The sequence below is a fragment of the Geotrypetes seraphini genome, chromosome 3 (assembly GCF_902459505.1).
Source record: "Geotrypetes seraphini chromosome 3, aGeoSer1.1, whole genome shotgun sequence".
In the NCBI taxonomy this organism is placed as follows: Eukaryota; Metazoa; Chordata; class Amphibia; order Gymnophiona; family Dermophiidae; genus Geotrypetes; species Geotrypetes seraphini.
The window spans coordinates 73,658,746-73,673,782 of NC_047086.1; the positions used below are offsets into that span (position 1 = coordinate 73,658,746).

At 40.7% G+C, this 15,037-nt stretch overlaps 1 protein-coding gene across 1 annotated transcript in view; it reads left to right on the forward strand.

Annotated features, from left to right (window-relative positions):
* Positions 1 to 15,037, forward strand: part of CSMD1 (CUB and Sushi multiple domains 1) — a 2,397,241-nt gene that overhangs the window by 1,656,907 nt on the left and 725,297 nt on the right. The window contains exons 20-21 of the mRNA XM_033936341.1: positions 2,585 to 2,780; positions 14,127 to 14,130. Coding sequence (XP_033792232.1) covers positions 2,585 to 2,780; positions 14,127 to 14,130 — 200 coding nt within the window. The remainder of the gene's footprint in view (positions 1 to 2,584; positions 2,781 to 14,126; positions 14,131 to 15,037) is intronic.

Here is a 15,037-nt window from a genome sequence, read left to right on the forward strand (position 1 = left end):
CTAAGGTGTGCTATCCGATTAGCGCACACTAATTGAATTAGCGTGTGCTAAACGCTAACGCTTCCATAGACTAACATGCATATGTTAGCGTTTAGTGCGTGCTAATTCAATTAGTGCGCGCTAATCGGTTAGCACACCTTAGTAAAAGAGGGCCTATATCTAGATATCCATATCTTTATATTTACATCTCTTGCTCTCTCTGTATTCGTGGGTAGATAGATAGATGTTGGGGAACTTGTGATATCACAGCCTGACAGCAAAAATTAACACACAGTTCTCCAGATTCTGTATAAGTCACCCAAGTTTGGGTTCAAATCCCAGATATGTGCATAAACTTCAGTAATTAGCCAGTTAGGTGCTAGCAATCAATCATGGAGAAAGACAAGGGGGAAGCCACTGCTTTCCCTGTATTGGTACCATGTAATATTGCTACACCTCAGGTTTTGGCCAGTTACTAGTAACCTGGATTGGCTACCATGAGAACGTGCTACTGGGTTTGATGGACCATTGGTCTGACCCAGTAAGGCTATTCTATGTTCTTATTGGAATTCATTGGCACTTAATTAGAACTAATTATAAGTTAGGCACTCATTGCATGCAATTCATAAGGGGGTGTGGCCATAGGATGGGCATGGACAGCTCAAGGTATTGCCAAGAATTATGTAGTTATAGAATCTTGGATTTGCATGCCCAACTGCTACCAGTTGGGCATGATGATTTATTTATTTTTAGTATTTATATACCACTTATAGCCTAAGCGGTTTACATTCAGGTACTCAAGCATTTTTCACTATCTGTCCTGGTGGGCTCACACTCTACTTAATGTACTGGGGGCAATCAGGGATTAAGTGACTTGCCCAAGGTCACAAGTAGCAGTATGGGATTTGAACCCACAACCTCAGGGTGCTGAGACTGTAGCTCCAACCACTGTGACACACAGTTTTTGGCAGCAGGTTTTCACAGGATTAAGTCTGCTATGTTTGTTTTCCATAAAGGTTGCTCTGTGCAGAGTGCCCTTACTGAATACTAGCTTAATACAGATCTTAATGGCACCTAACTTCGAGGGCCATTTACTGAATATGGCCCACTCCAGCATGTTCTAAAACCATGTGTAATTATTGGGAGTATGCCCAGCATGTCTTCTTCAAGGTTCAAGGTTTATTAATATTTGATGTATCGCTGAATCTGTTTACAAAGCGATGTACACAAGTAAAAAAAGACATAAAATTATAGAGATACAAATTAAAATTCATTAACATCCAATTTAAGACAAGACAGACTAGAAATGGGAGGAAAGAAGGGCAAAGATTACAACTGTTATATCTAGGAAAACAAATATGGGAAAATTTTCTTTACTGCATGTTACGACTGCAGTTTAGAACCAATGCCTTTACTACTTGATTTAAGTGCACCTGTTCTAACTACAAAAATTACCTCATGTGGTATCAGGGCCATAGTAAACTATGTGTGGGAGGTGCAGCTGCACAGGGTACAAGGGAGGCGGGGGCTCCAAAACTGTGTTCTCTACAATGTCTTTCCTGCAGTGCAGTGCAGTGGGTGGGATGGGAGCTCTAGGGCATGTTGCACAGGGCCCGTTTCCAGCTCAGGATGGTTGTGTGTGCCACTGTATATACTGTGTAATTACTGCATTGTTTAGTCAACACTCATATGCTCATAATCTACGAGGATCATTTCATAAATAATGCACACTATTTTTAAAAATTTACATGTTTATTTTTTATTTTTTCTCAAGTATTTCTTAAGAGTCCTTCAATATAGTCTCCTTGCTTTGCAATGACCAAGTCCCAACGTCTGGGAAGCTTCATTATTCCATCCAAGACACAGTTTTGTTCAGTTGCCGAATGGCTCGGGTACTGGCGGAAGAAAGCTCTCCCAGAAATGCAAAACAATGTCCTTGCATAGGTTGTTTCAACTTTGAAAAAAGGTTGAAGTCTGGTAGACTCATGTCTGGACTGTGGGGAGCATGAGATAACACCTCCCAGCCGTATTTGCGTAGTTTTTCAATGACGAGTGGAGAGCTCCATCTTCCTGATGACCAAAAAAATTTTGACGAGCTCAATCAAAAGTCAAACAAATGATGATTTTTTTGCTTATGATCATGAAGGCATCATCATCACAGACAAAGTTCCATGTGGAAGAAATGTCACAGAAGTGTATATTTGTGATTTTTTGCAAAAAAATGCCCAGAAAAATGCACAAAACCTGACCCTTAGTTGCTCTTGGCTGAGCAAATGATTCTTCACGACAACGCTCGCCCGCACATAGGGAATGTCATTGAAAAACTACACAAATACGGCTGGGAGGTGTTTACCTAATGCTCACTACAGTTCAGACATGAGACCACCAGAATTTGACCTTTTTCCAAAGTTGAAACAACCTATGCATAGACATCATTTTGTATCTCTGGAAAAGCTTTCTTCTGCCGGTACCCGAGCCATTCGGCAACTGAACTAAAACGATATCTTGGATGGAATAATGAAGCTTTTTGTCTGTACTAGAATTCTTAATACTTTATGGCTTTTTTTTTTTTTTTTTGCTAAATCTCTGGTTCTGTTGCCTGCAGAATATGACCTGGAACCTTGTGATGACCCTGGCGTTCCTGCGTTTAGTCGAAGAATTGGCTTTCACTTTGGAGTTGGAGACTCCCTTACATTTTCTTGTTTTGCTGGTTATCGCCTAGAAGGTTCTAGTAGACTGACTTGTCTTGGAGGTGGCCGTCGAGTGTGGAGTGCACCTCTGCCAAGGTGTGTGGGTAGGTGGTCACATGCTTTCATTTCATTCATTAAATTGTTGATTGCATATGATAATTACACATGATAGCCAGTGCTCCCTCTAAGCGGGCGGGTGTTGTGAGCAAACTTTTTTTCGCTGTGAGCTAAAAATATCGGGCGCCAGCAAGTTATGAGCCAACTCGCCCGATTCTCCTCTCGCCGCCCTGCCATCTGCCGTACGCCGTGCGCTGTGACGAGAACTTGTGCGCTGCGATGTAATATTTTGTGCGCCAGCGCACGCCAGCGCAGCTTAGCGGGAACACTGAATTGATAGCATGCATATGATATTACATCAGAGTAGTGAAAAAACATACAAAATGGCAGTAACTCTAACCTTCTAAACTGTTCTAGATAAATCAACTTTGGTTTAGTAGAATAATTGGTTTCAATAGAAAATAAAGACATAAGAAGTAGCACATCAAACATTTAGGGTTTGATCATTTACATTTAGATATCTTACTTCAAAGAATACATGAATAAGATATAAACCCCTAAACAACTATCCTTCAAATTTGTAAAGGTTATCCTTTAGGAATATGTTGCAGGAAGCTCTGGGAAATAGAATACAGCTTTGGGAATTGCCCTTCCTCATCATTTACACAAAATACACCACTTTGGTTCATCATTGGTATCAGGAATGTATACTGCCACGTTATAAGTCAAAGATTATAAATTATTACGCTAGGGTGATAAAGAGTACATGCTATTGATTTTTAATGAAATGATTACCTCATCACCCTCATTGCCTAATATTGGACTAATTGCCTTTTTCCTCATCCTTATAGTTGGCATATTTCTTCTGTCCCTTCTTTGTGGCTTCTTCTATATGACTTCCATGACAGAATTCTAATTTCTGAAGGCAGTTGTTTAATCAGATCGTAGGCTTTATCCCAAATAATCAAGTCATGGGAGACTTATGGATATATATATATATGACTTTTGCAGGGTGATGTGATTCCATACATTTCCCCATTATCCAAATAGAGATACAGTAACTCCACTCACCAGATTCACAATGCCCACCCCAAGTCCATCTACTCATTACAAAGTACAAAAAAAGTAAAATGTATCTCCCACCTAACGCCATATCTAAACACATATACATTGTTGTGGTTTCTCTGTTCAAGTTTTTCAACAATTTATTTCAATAAAAGACTCGACACTGCCAGTGTTTCAGCTCTTGGCCTGCCACAGGGGTCTTTTTAGTTTTCTGTCATACGATTTTCAATTTTTGAAATTATCTGTCCCAATCTCAAATAGGACCGCTTCCCACAGCGAGTATTTGACAACAGCTTTTCTCGGTCTGCATTTGACAAATGCTTTCCTCTTCAAAAACTGAACATTTTTGGTATCACTGGATGAAAAAAAGCATATCCATTTTAGATAAAATTGCCCCTAAATGAAATAGTAAAAGCTGCTCTAATAAATATAATAAATGGTTTGACACTGAACTTTAAAAATGAAACAATTAGTAAGATGATTGGAAAGTATCTGGAAAAAAAACGGGAAAATTGTCAGATCGGAACAACTGGAGATCCGACATAAAAATCTACAAACAATTGATAAAAGAAAAACGTAAAGTATTTTACTCATCCAATACTAGCTCGTAAGGAATCAATACAAAAGAACTGTTCAACTTGATTACAAATTTCTTTGACACCACACGCTACACTCAATTCATGCATAATATTAAGCTACCTTCAGCAAATGATTTAGCACAGCATTTTGATTCAAAAATTAAAAACTTAAGAAATAACTGTTCGACAAATGACATATATGAACATCAATTAGTTAACATACAAGGAAATGAAATACCAGCAGATATGATTTGGAATTCCTTTCAAGATTTAGAATGGAATAATTATATCAAATTATATAACAAGTACACTAAGGGCTCCTTTTACTAAGCTGTGTTAGCGGTTTAATGTGCATAATAGCGCGTGCTAAACTGCTGGTCGCGCTAGACGCTAATGCCAGCAATGAACTGGCGTTAGTTCTAGCCATGTAATGCGTGCTAAAATTGCTAATGCAGAAATTATGAAAGCAGCTCCATTAGACTTTAAACTAACTTTGTTGAATTATTTGACCGATAATTTAAAAAATGGAAAATTCCTTACTAATAATGGTCACATTATAATATCCCCAATTCCAAAAAATTGTAAATAATCATTAGCATTAGTAACCAACTATAGACCAGTTGCATCTATTCCATTTTTTGTAAAAAATCTTGGAAGGATTGGTACGTACCCAATTGATGGAATATCTTGATCAGTTCTCTCTTTTACATGAAACTCAATCTGGTTTTAGACCTTTGTTTAGCACTGAGACAGTAATTGCGTCCATCTTGGATAATATACGTTTCTTGTTTAGGAGGGACCTTAATGCCCTGATAATGCAATTTGACATAAGTTCTGCCTTTGACTTAGTGGACCATGGGAAATTGTTACAATGCTTAATTGCAATTGGTATCAGAGGAGAGATGCTAGACTGGTTCCAAGATTTCCTTATGGCCCGCATCTATCAAGTATGTTTTAATTACAATCTCTCTGATACCTGGAGAAATCCATCTGGCATTCCACAGGGGTTACCATTATCCCCATTGCTTTTCAATGTTTACATGTCATTATTAGGTGCACAATTGACCTAGCTGGGAATAAAATTATTTAGTTACGCAGATGACTTCACAATCATTATCCCATTCGCTACCTCTCTCTCTGAAGTTACTCTTAAGGCAACAGAAGTATTAAATTTGATGGAACAATGGATGACTGAATTTAGACTAAAGCTTAATTCAGAAAAACACAAAATTCTTTGTAGCTTTGTCACACACGCTTGATACTAAAACATCACTGTGCATCAATAAACTTAGTTACCCTATTCAATCTACTATGAAGGTTTTGGGTGTAATACTGGACAAGGCCTAACCATGAAAGACCAGGTGGACTCTTTGGTTAGAAAGGGATTTTTACTCTCTGGAAGCTTCGGTCCATTAGAGCATATTTTAGAATTTTGGTACAATCCCTTATACTGAGCCAACTTAATTACTGTAATTTCGCCTATCTGGCAATTTCCCAGAAGAATATGCAGCGATTAAAACTGGTGCAAAATGCGGCAATCAACTGATTTGGGGGTTGAAGAAGTTCGATCATGTAACTCCTTCCTACCGACTCCTGCATTGGTTGCCGATGGAGGCATGTGAGAAGTTTAAGTTTGGATGTTTTTGCTTTAAGTACTATTCGGTTTAGTCCCTAAATACATAACTGATCTTTTCTCTTTCTCAACCAATAGACATAAGAGAAGCTTATGAATTTTGTTTCTCCACCAGTTATAGGATGTAAATTTAAAAGACATCATCAACATCTTTTCTTATATCAGGCAGCATTATGGGGTAAAGATCTGGAACAATTACTTATGCTTACTAATACTTATGGGGAATTTAGGAGACACCTAAAAACATATCTGTTCCTAAAGTACTTAGGTAGCTGATTTGTACAATCTTTCCCACAATAACTGATCTCTAGAACTGTTAGTCACTAGTTTTTAACTTTGTTAGTTCTACTCAATTTGTAGCATTTTTAATCATTGTAAACCACATAGAACTTCACGGTCCTGCGGTATATAAACTGTTCTTATTATATTAGTATATTATAAAGAATTATTGGTCCCATTTCTGAAGGCATTTACATTTATTTGTGGGTGTTATTGATTTTAGTTGTGTATTTTGATCCCTTTATGTGTGTCAGGTTTTTCAACAAAACATTTTTGTAAAATAGGTACTCCTCTGCAAGCCTGTGTGCATTTTAGAAGCCTCTTTGCTGGCAGATTATTTTCTAAATGTCAGAATTGCACCCATTTTAATATGGGTGTATTAATTCTAATTTATATACTCTACAATTGAGCTATACTTCTGTAATTCCTGAAATTTCTTATGTGTGATGAACTCTTGAGTTACTGCATCTACAAGGAACTCATGAACTTCTTTTTAAATTGAATTTGTGGGATCATCCTGCACAGATGAGTAAAATATGGCATCTGAAAAAAAAAAGGATATCCACCAATGCAATAGTTAACATGGTCTGACATTGAATTAATAGATTAAGGGCTCCTTTTACGAAGCCGCAGTAGCGGCTTTAATGCAATTTTTAATCACGCGCTAACCCCCACACTAGCCGAAAAACTACAACCTGCACAAGAGGAGGCAGTAGCAGCTACGTGTGTTAAACCGCTAACGTGGCTTCGTAAAAGGAGCCCTAAGATGAGTCCATAGCAAACATGACACGTTGATCTTGCTTCAAAAGTTGCAAAGCTATTGTAAACTGAGAGCCTTTTGATAAGTTGTTTTTATATTTAAGGGTAAATGTAAGAAATCCTCATTGAATACATTGAAGGACTGCTTTATAGAGTAGCTGTTTAAGGAACCAACTAGAGGGGGAACAATTCTAGACCTACTGCCCAATATTCAGTGCTATTTAACCAGCCAATAATGGCTCCTGTCCAGTTAAATAGCATTTTGCCAGCTAATCGCTAATATTCAGTAGAGGATAGGCAAGAGGGATGCCCGTTCCCTCCTGCCTGCAGGCCACCCCCAATCCATGACCAACCACTGATACTCATGAATACCCCTGACCCACAAACCCTAACCCCCTACCAAACCCATGACCACCTAAAATCACTGATACACCCAAACCCCCCACCCCCCCACCCCTCTAATCCTCAACTCTGAACCCTTGAACCTTTTGCAATATGGCCAGCTGGAGGGGTGCCTATACCTCCTTGGTTAGCAGGTCTGTCTCATCACAATGGCAGGCCTTCCCCTTGGCCCCTCCCAGTGTATCCTAGGATACACCAGGAAAGGGGTCTAAGGCCCTGATTGGCTCAGGTGCGTAAGGCCCATCCTATGGGTGGGGCCTTAAGTGCCTGGACCAATCAGGGCCTTAGGCCCCTTTCTGGTGCATCCCAGGATGTATTGGGAAAGGAAAGGCCCACCATTTTGAAGAGGTGGGTCTGCCAGCTCAGCTGATTGGGGATAACTTCCCCTGCCATGATCAGCTTATGGCTGCTGCGGCCTGACCCTAGGATCCCGTGGCAGCATAGATAGGTGGTTAAAATATAGGCCAGGTTTTCTGGGCCTATATTTCTGCTGCCTATCTAGCTGTGAATCATGGCTAGATAGCCATTTTAGCCTGCCTAATGCCACTTCTGATATTGGCCATGCCTACTTTGGCATTCCGTGGCCTAAAGTGACTACCTAGCCACGATGCCAGCCATCTATTATTTAGGCATCAGTAGGGCGCTTCAACACTGTTGGGGGTTTTTCCCATTTCTAACAGTGTTTTTCAATTAACGTAGGCATTGGAAGGGCACCTACCAACGCCTAAGTTTAGGTGCTGGTTATAGAATTTTACTGTCTGTTGGGTTTGCTGGGTACTTGTTACCTAGATTGGCCACTGTTGGAAATAGGATTTTGGTCTTCATGGACTTTCTTATGTTCTTACATATTTATAAAAGTCACTCAGAATAAATGGAATTCATTTGATAGACCTTCCAGTAATTATGCAACCTTCATATTTTGCATTCCTAAAATATTGTAAAATTGTAGGAAACACACTTAGGATGCAGTTAGATACCTGAGATTCTGTTTGTTGCAAACCTGTCAGGCTACTTTTTCTACTAGTCTAGTTTTGACAAATTGTAGGAGAAATACTTGTAAAATCTTTGTCTTTTCCTCTTTCAACTGCTAATGGCATTCTACAAACTGTTTCAGAAAGTAAGGTTAGCCATAGATAAAAACAAAATGTAATCATCTGGATTCTTGAAGCATTTAACATACTGAATTTACTGATTAAAATTGCTGCTCTTTCACTGTTAGGTGAATTAACTTAGTTGAGTGCTGCAAAGAGACTCCTTGATTATATTCTTGTTCTATTATTAGGTACAGTGTATGGCATGAGTCCTAAGACTGCATAAAGATATACCGTTCCTGGAGGATATTAGAACTAAAATGTTGATGCTGCTGGTCATAACAGTATTGAAATATTAAGATAAGAGCGGGATCCTTTTACAGAAGAGGATTTGCTGATGTTCAGCTGGTTCTAAAATACATGAGAAATGGATGTATATGTGCTGGTGACATCCAGCATGAATTCTATTTTACAAACTGAAAAGTCTAAATTATAAGTGTGGCAAAAGAAGGGACATGCACATTATTGTGGCAACATACAAACATCAATGTTATAAAAACGGCTATCAGCTAAGCCTACATTTTAGGCGTCTGTTGTGGCCCTAGGAAGACGCCTTGGCCTAGTCTCGCTAGGACCACTTAAACTCACCCAAGGCTACCTCCAGTCAAAACCACACCCACACCCAGCCTTGGGCAAGCTAAAGTGTCCCTAGGTGTCTCCCTGCACCCGCGACAAATGCCTACAGTGTAGGCGGTCCACCTTGGTTTTTTTTAAACTTGCGTTCCGATTGGCTTCCAGACGGCCTACCGCCACCTACAGTCTGGTTGCCCGTTTAGAGAATCAGTCCGTTAGTGACTTGCAATCACACAAACATACATATTAGCTATATGTTGTCTTTTTTTCTTTAGAAGTGACAAAAAGATATAGCAATTCATGTTGTTACTTTTGAGGATTCAGAAAATATCCATCATGTCTCCTCTCTAGATCCGGTAAATTCTACAGATTATACTCAAGGACTGACAGAAATTTTTAATGAACAATGCACTTTCCTTTAGAAAGATTTATTTAAAAAAACAGGAGAAATGTGTGACTATCTAAAAACACATGGACATTCAGAGAATAATATTCAAAGTCATTTTTTTACCTGAAGAAAAGGTCTTTTATATGATGGCATGCCAGATATTCAAGTATTCGGATATTCAGAAGTAGGTACAAAAATCCCCATCCACTTTTTCCTGTTGCAGTGAAGGGCTACACAAAATTAGAGGAATCAGTTCCTCATGCTCTGACTGGGTGTCCAACAGTTGGGGGAGGGGGGTCTTTTTTTTCATACATTCCCATATAAATGTAAAATATGAATGAACGTATTATGGTGGTCATTTTTACGAGCACTATTCCTATTTTGACATCTCAGTGCTTACATTTATACATTTTTGTAGCCATAATATATATATATATACAAATATTTTACAAATGGATAGGACAAAATGTATAAGCATGTTGGTGGTGGTACAAAGGAGAATCAAGAGTGGTGCTTTGTCAGGGACATCTACCCCCGATTCCAAATAGAATGCTAATATACATTCAATGCCAGATGAACATCAGGATTTAGACTACCTTTAAATCATGAATAAGTGCTGCTTAAGCATGTCCCTGTGACTGTTTGCATTGGTGCCAATTTGCGAGATAACTTAGAGTCTGTGAGCCTGATTGCCATTCAGTCTATCCAGGTCATAAGAACATAAGAATATCCTTATTGGGTCAGACCAATGGTCTATGTAACCCAGCATCCCGTCTTCACAGTGGCCAATCCAGGTCACAAGTACCTGGCAACCCCCCCTCCCCAAATATTAGCAACATTCCATGCTACCGATCTAAGGCAAGCAATGACTTCCCCCATGTCTGTCTTGACAGCAGACTATGAACTTTTCCTCCAGGAGCTTGTCCAAATCTTTTTTTAAACTAGCTCAGTTAATCACTCTTACCACATTCTGTGGCAAAGTGTTCCAGAATTTAACTATTCTCTGAGTGAAAAATATCTTCTGTTGGTTTTAGAACTATCTCCCTGTAACTTCTTCGAGTGTCCCTTAGTCTTTTTGATGGAGTGAAAAAAATTCAATCCACTTGTACCAATTCTACACCACTTGATTTTGTAGACTTCAATCATATTCTTCCCTCAGCTGTCTCTTTCCAAGCTGAAGAGCCCTAACTTCTGTAATGTTTCTTCATGCAAGAGGAGCTTCCATCACCTTTATCATCTTAGTCACTCTTTTCTGAACATTTTCTTGTTCCACTATATCTTTTTTTTGAGATAAGGTGGCCAGAATTGAACACAATACTCAAGGTGAGGTTGCACCGTGGAGCAATTCAGAGGCATTATAACATTCTTATTCTTGTTTACCATCCCTTTTCTAATAATTCCTAGCATCTTCTTTGCTTTTTTTTTTTTTCTGTTGCCACATATTGAATGAAAGGTTTCAGATCTTTTTCTTGGGTGCTAACTTCCAAGGTGGACCCTAGCATCTGGTAATAATGTTTTGGGTTATTCTTCCCAATGTACATCACTTGCATTTGTATCACATTAAATTTCATCTGCCATTTGGATGCCCACTCTTCCAATTTCCTAAGGTCTGCCTGCAATTTTTCACAGTCTGCCTGCTTTTTAACAACTTTGAACAGTCAGGGTTGTCGGGTTGGGGTGTTTTTGGTGTCAGGGTGTGGTGTTTGGGGGTTCGGGAGATGTCAGGGGTTCAGGATGGGGTATCAGTGGATCAATGGGGCTCATCTTGCTGATATTGAATTGGGGGAGATGCGGCAGGAGAGAATGGACATCCCTCCTGCCAATCTTGAGAAGAGTTTGGGGGGCCAGCAGGAGGGTGTGGGCATACTTCCTCTGATCATTGGGGGTGTCAGGCAGGAATGAGTGGACATCCCTGCTGATCTCGGGAGGGGGGTGTCAGGCAGGAGGAAGTAGGGCAGCATAGGAATCTCTGATCAGCTCAGCCGTCAGGACTCTCTGAAGCTGTGGTTTCGGGGAGTCCTGCCGGCTCAGCTGATCGGGGATTCCTGTGCAGTGATCAGCTCAGCTAACTGTGTCTACTTTTATGACTGAAATGTAGGCCAGGATTATGCAGGCCTACATTTCAGGCATCTGTTGTGTCTCTAGGGAGATACATAAGGAGGCTTAAACATGCCCAAGGCCACTTCCGGGTGACACCACATCCATATCCCACCTTGGATGAGGTTAAGGCTCTCTTTTACTAAAGCGCGCTAAACGCTAACACATGCATGTTAGTCTATGGACGCGTTAGCTTTTAACACATGCTAATTCGATTAGCATGCGTTAATCGGTTAGCGCATCTTAGTAAAAGAGGGGGGTAAATGTCCCTATGCATCTCCCTAGACCAGGGGTAGGGAACTCCGTTCCTTGAGAGCCGTATTCCAGTCGGGTTTTCAGGATTTCCCCAATGAATATGCATTGAAAGCAGTGCATGCATATAGATCTCATGCATATTCATTGGGGAAATCCTGAAAACCCGACTGGAATACGGCTCTTGAGGACCGGAGTTCCCTACCCCTGCCCTAGACCCATAGCAAATGCCTATAGTGTAGGTGTCCTTCCGCACCTGAGTTTTTTCTAAAAAATACATCCTAATTGGCTGCCAGAAAGCGGTGGGATGCCTATTGCTGCCTACAATCAGGATGCCCATTTGTAGACTCAGCCCCCTATTGCATGTCAGTCATTAAGGGGCACATATATTCCTTGTCAGTTTTCTATTCCTGTTTGTGTAACATATAAAAGAAAAGAACTACTAAAAAACAGTTTTCATTTTGCTGAACAGCTACAAGGTCATTTTTTTTTTTTTTTCAAAACTTCAAAATGTGAACAGTGCTGTAACTTTTGGCAATAATTCTAAGCTTAAATTTTTGTGTTTTTATATGCAGGCGATAGTGTTCTTCTGTCACCGTAAATTGGTGCCAGCAAAAGTCACACACCCACAGCTTTATAAAAGAATTCTAATGTCTCCTAAAGCCAAAAGATATCCTAAAACTATTAATTCATAAATTGTTCATGTAGATCAGAAAACTAGTTCTTATTGTCTTCTCCCTTCCTATTCTGAATGTAAGAAAGTTTAATAAGTTTCAACTCTAGTCATGAGGAAATGTTTTCTCCCCCCCCTTCTCTTGTAAAAAAAAAACAAGGAGGGACAGGCAAAAAAAGCTGGCCATAGGGGAGGAGGGAAAACAGCAAATCCCCTACAAATACGGTATGCATACCACAGTTAGATTAAAGTTCCTTTTTACTAGGCACAACACAAACAAACAAACCTCTTGCAAAGATGCAAAATGGTTCCTAAGCACTGGTAAAAAGTATTGAATTCCAAAGCATCGCTTGTTGTAAGAAAGTCTGTTCGTATTAGCTCAACTACTAAAGCTGTATTTCTTCCTGAGTCCTATGCTGAATGACCCGTTCAGCTCCTCCCATCTCTGTTTAAGGCACCGTCTCAAATTATTTGCTCCGAACATCCCTCTCCTCCGAGGGTTTTACAGGGAGGAGATAAATAGTTTAAGGGGTCTCACGGGCAGATTTTTTACCTCATTGCAATCCCCTTTGTTTTGGATATAGCCAATTTTTTTCTCCTGTGCACTAAATTTGCTCCAACCCCCCTTCCTCCTAGAGAAAAAACTCTGTGGAGAAAAAAAAGGAGGCGGCCAAAAGGCCGCCTTCTATCTCACTGGAAGGCATGGAAAAAGGAGGAGGGGGTGAAAGCTCTTACTACTGCCCAGAGGCACAGCGTGGGGAACTTTTTTTTTTTTTTTTCAAGTGAACAAAAGAAAAGCTAGCCTTAGTGCCTGGCTGACCCAGAACAAAGCACAAATCTCACTTACACAAGACAAAGTGATATACAATGCAATAGAAATAAAAAGAATATGCCAGAACAGCAGAACAGGCAAGGCTGTACAGATTTGAATTAGTTAGAGCAGTCCTTCCCAAAAGGTCAGGTAATTAGTTAAAGCAGTCCTTCCCAAAAGGACAGGTAATCTGTGGGGTTCCCAAAACCACCACTACAAACGCACAAAGGGTCAAAAACTTCAAGAGCCTTGCCAAAAGCCTCAATAATCAAATAAGGGTGTGGAAGAGGGCAGAGACCAGTGAGCACTAGAAAACAGATACTCACTTAGAGTCCCAGCACCATCTCCAATCCCGGGCGAGCACCCAGCTGAAACACATAGGTCCCAAATTGTATTAGCCTCGTTCTGCTGTCCTGACTACAGGCCTGTGAGCTTGACCTCGGTTCCGGGAAAGATGATGGAAGCAATGGAAAAGGACACAATCTGCGAACACATAGAAAAAAATGGACAACTGAAGGCGAGCCAACATGGCTTCTGCAAGGGAAGGTCGTGCCTCACAAACTTGCTGTACTTCTTCGAGGGAATAAACAGCCAGATGGATAAGGGGGAATCCATAGACATCATTTACCTTGACTTCCAAAAAAGCCTTCGACAAGGTACCTCACGAACGGCTACTAAAAAAGCTGTGGAATCACGGGGTGCAAGGGGATATCTACCGATGGATCAAACACTGGTTGGCAGGCAGGAAACAGAGGGTTGGAGTAAAGGGCAAATACTCAGACTGGCAATGGGTCACGAGCGGAGTTCCACAGGGTCGGTGCTAGGACCTCTATTGTTCAATATATTTATTGATGATCTGGAGACGGGGACAAAATGTGAGGTTATCAAATTTGCTGATGACACCGAACTCTGTAGCAGGGTTAGGAACACGGAAGACTGTGAAAACCTGCAAAGGGACCTAACGAGACTGGAAGACTGGGCAAATAAGTGGCAAATGAGTTTTAACGTAGAGAAATGCAAAGTCATGCATGTAGGGAAAAAGAACCCGATGTTCAGCTACAAAATGGGGGAACACGGCTAGGGGTGAGTAACCTTGAAAGGGATCTGGGGGTGATGGTTGACACATCACTGAAGACCATCGGCGCAATGTGCGACAGCCTCAAAGAAAGGCAAACAGAATGCTGGGCATCATCAAAAAGGGTATCACAACCAGGACGAAGGAAGTCATCATGCCGCTGTATCGCGCAATGTGCGCCCGCACCTGGAGTACTGTGTTCAATACTGGTCGCCGTACCTCAAAAGGACATGGCGGTGCTCGAGGGAGTGCAGAGGAGGGCGACTAAACTGATAAAAGGTATGGAAAATTTATCTTACGCTGACAGGTTAAAAACGCTGGGGCTATTCTCTCTGGAGAAGAGGAGACTTAGAGGGGACATGATAGAAACCTTCAAAATCCTAAAGGGCATAGAGAAGGTTGACAGGGACAGATTCTTCAGACTGTGGGGAGCCACAAGCACTAGGGGTCACTCGGAGAAATTGAAAGGGGACAGGTTAAAACAAATGCTAGGAAGTTCTTTTTTACCCAGAGGGTGGTGGACACATGGAACAAGCTTCCGGAGGAGGTGATAAGCCAGAACTCTGTACAGGGGTTTCAAGGAAGGTTTGGATAGGTTCCTGGAGGATAAGGGATAGAGGGGTACAGATAGAACT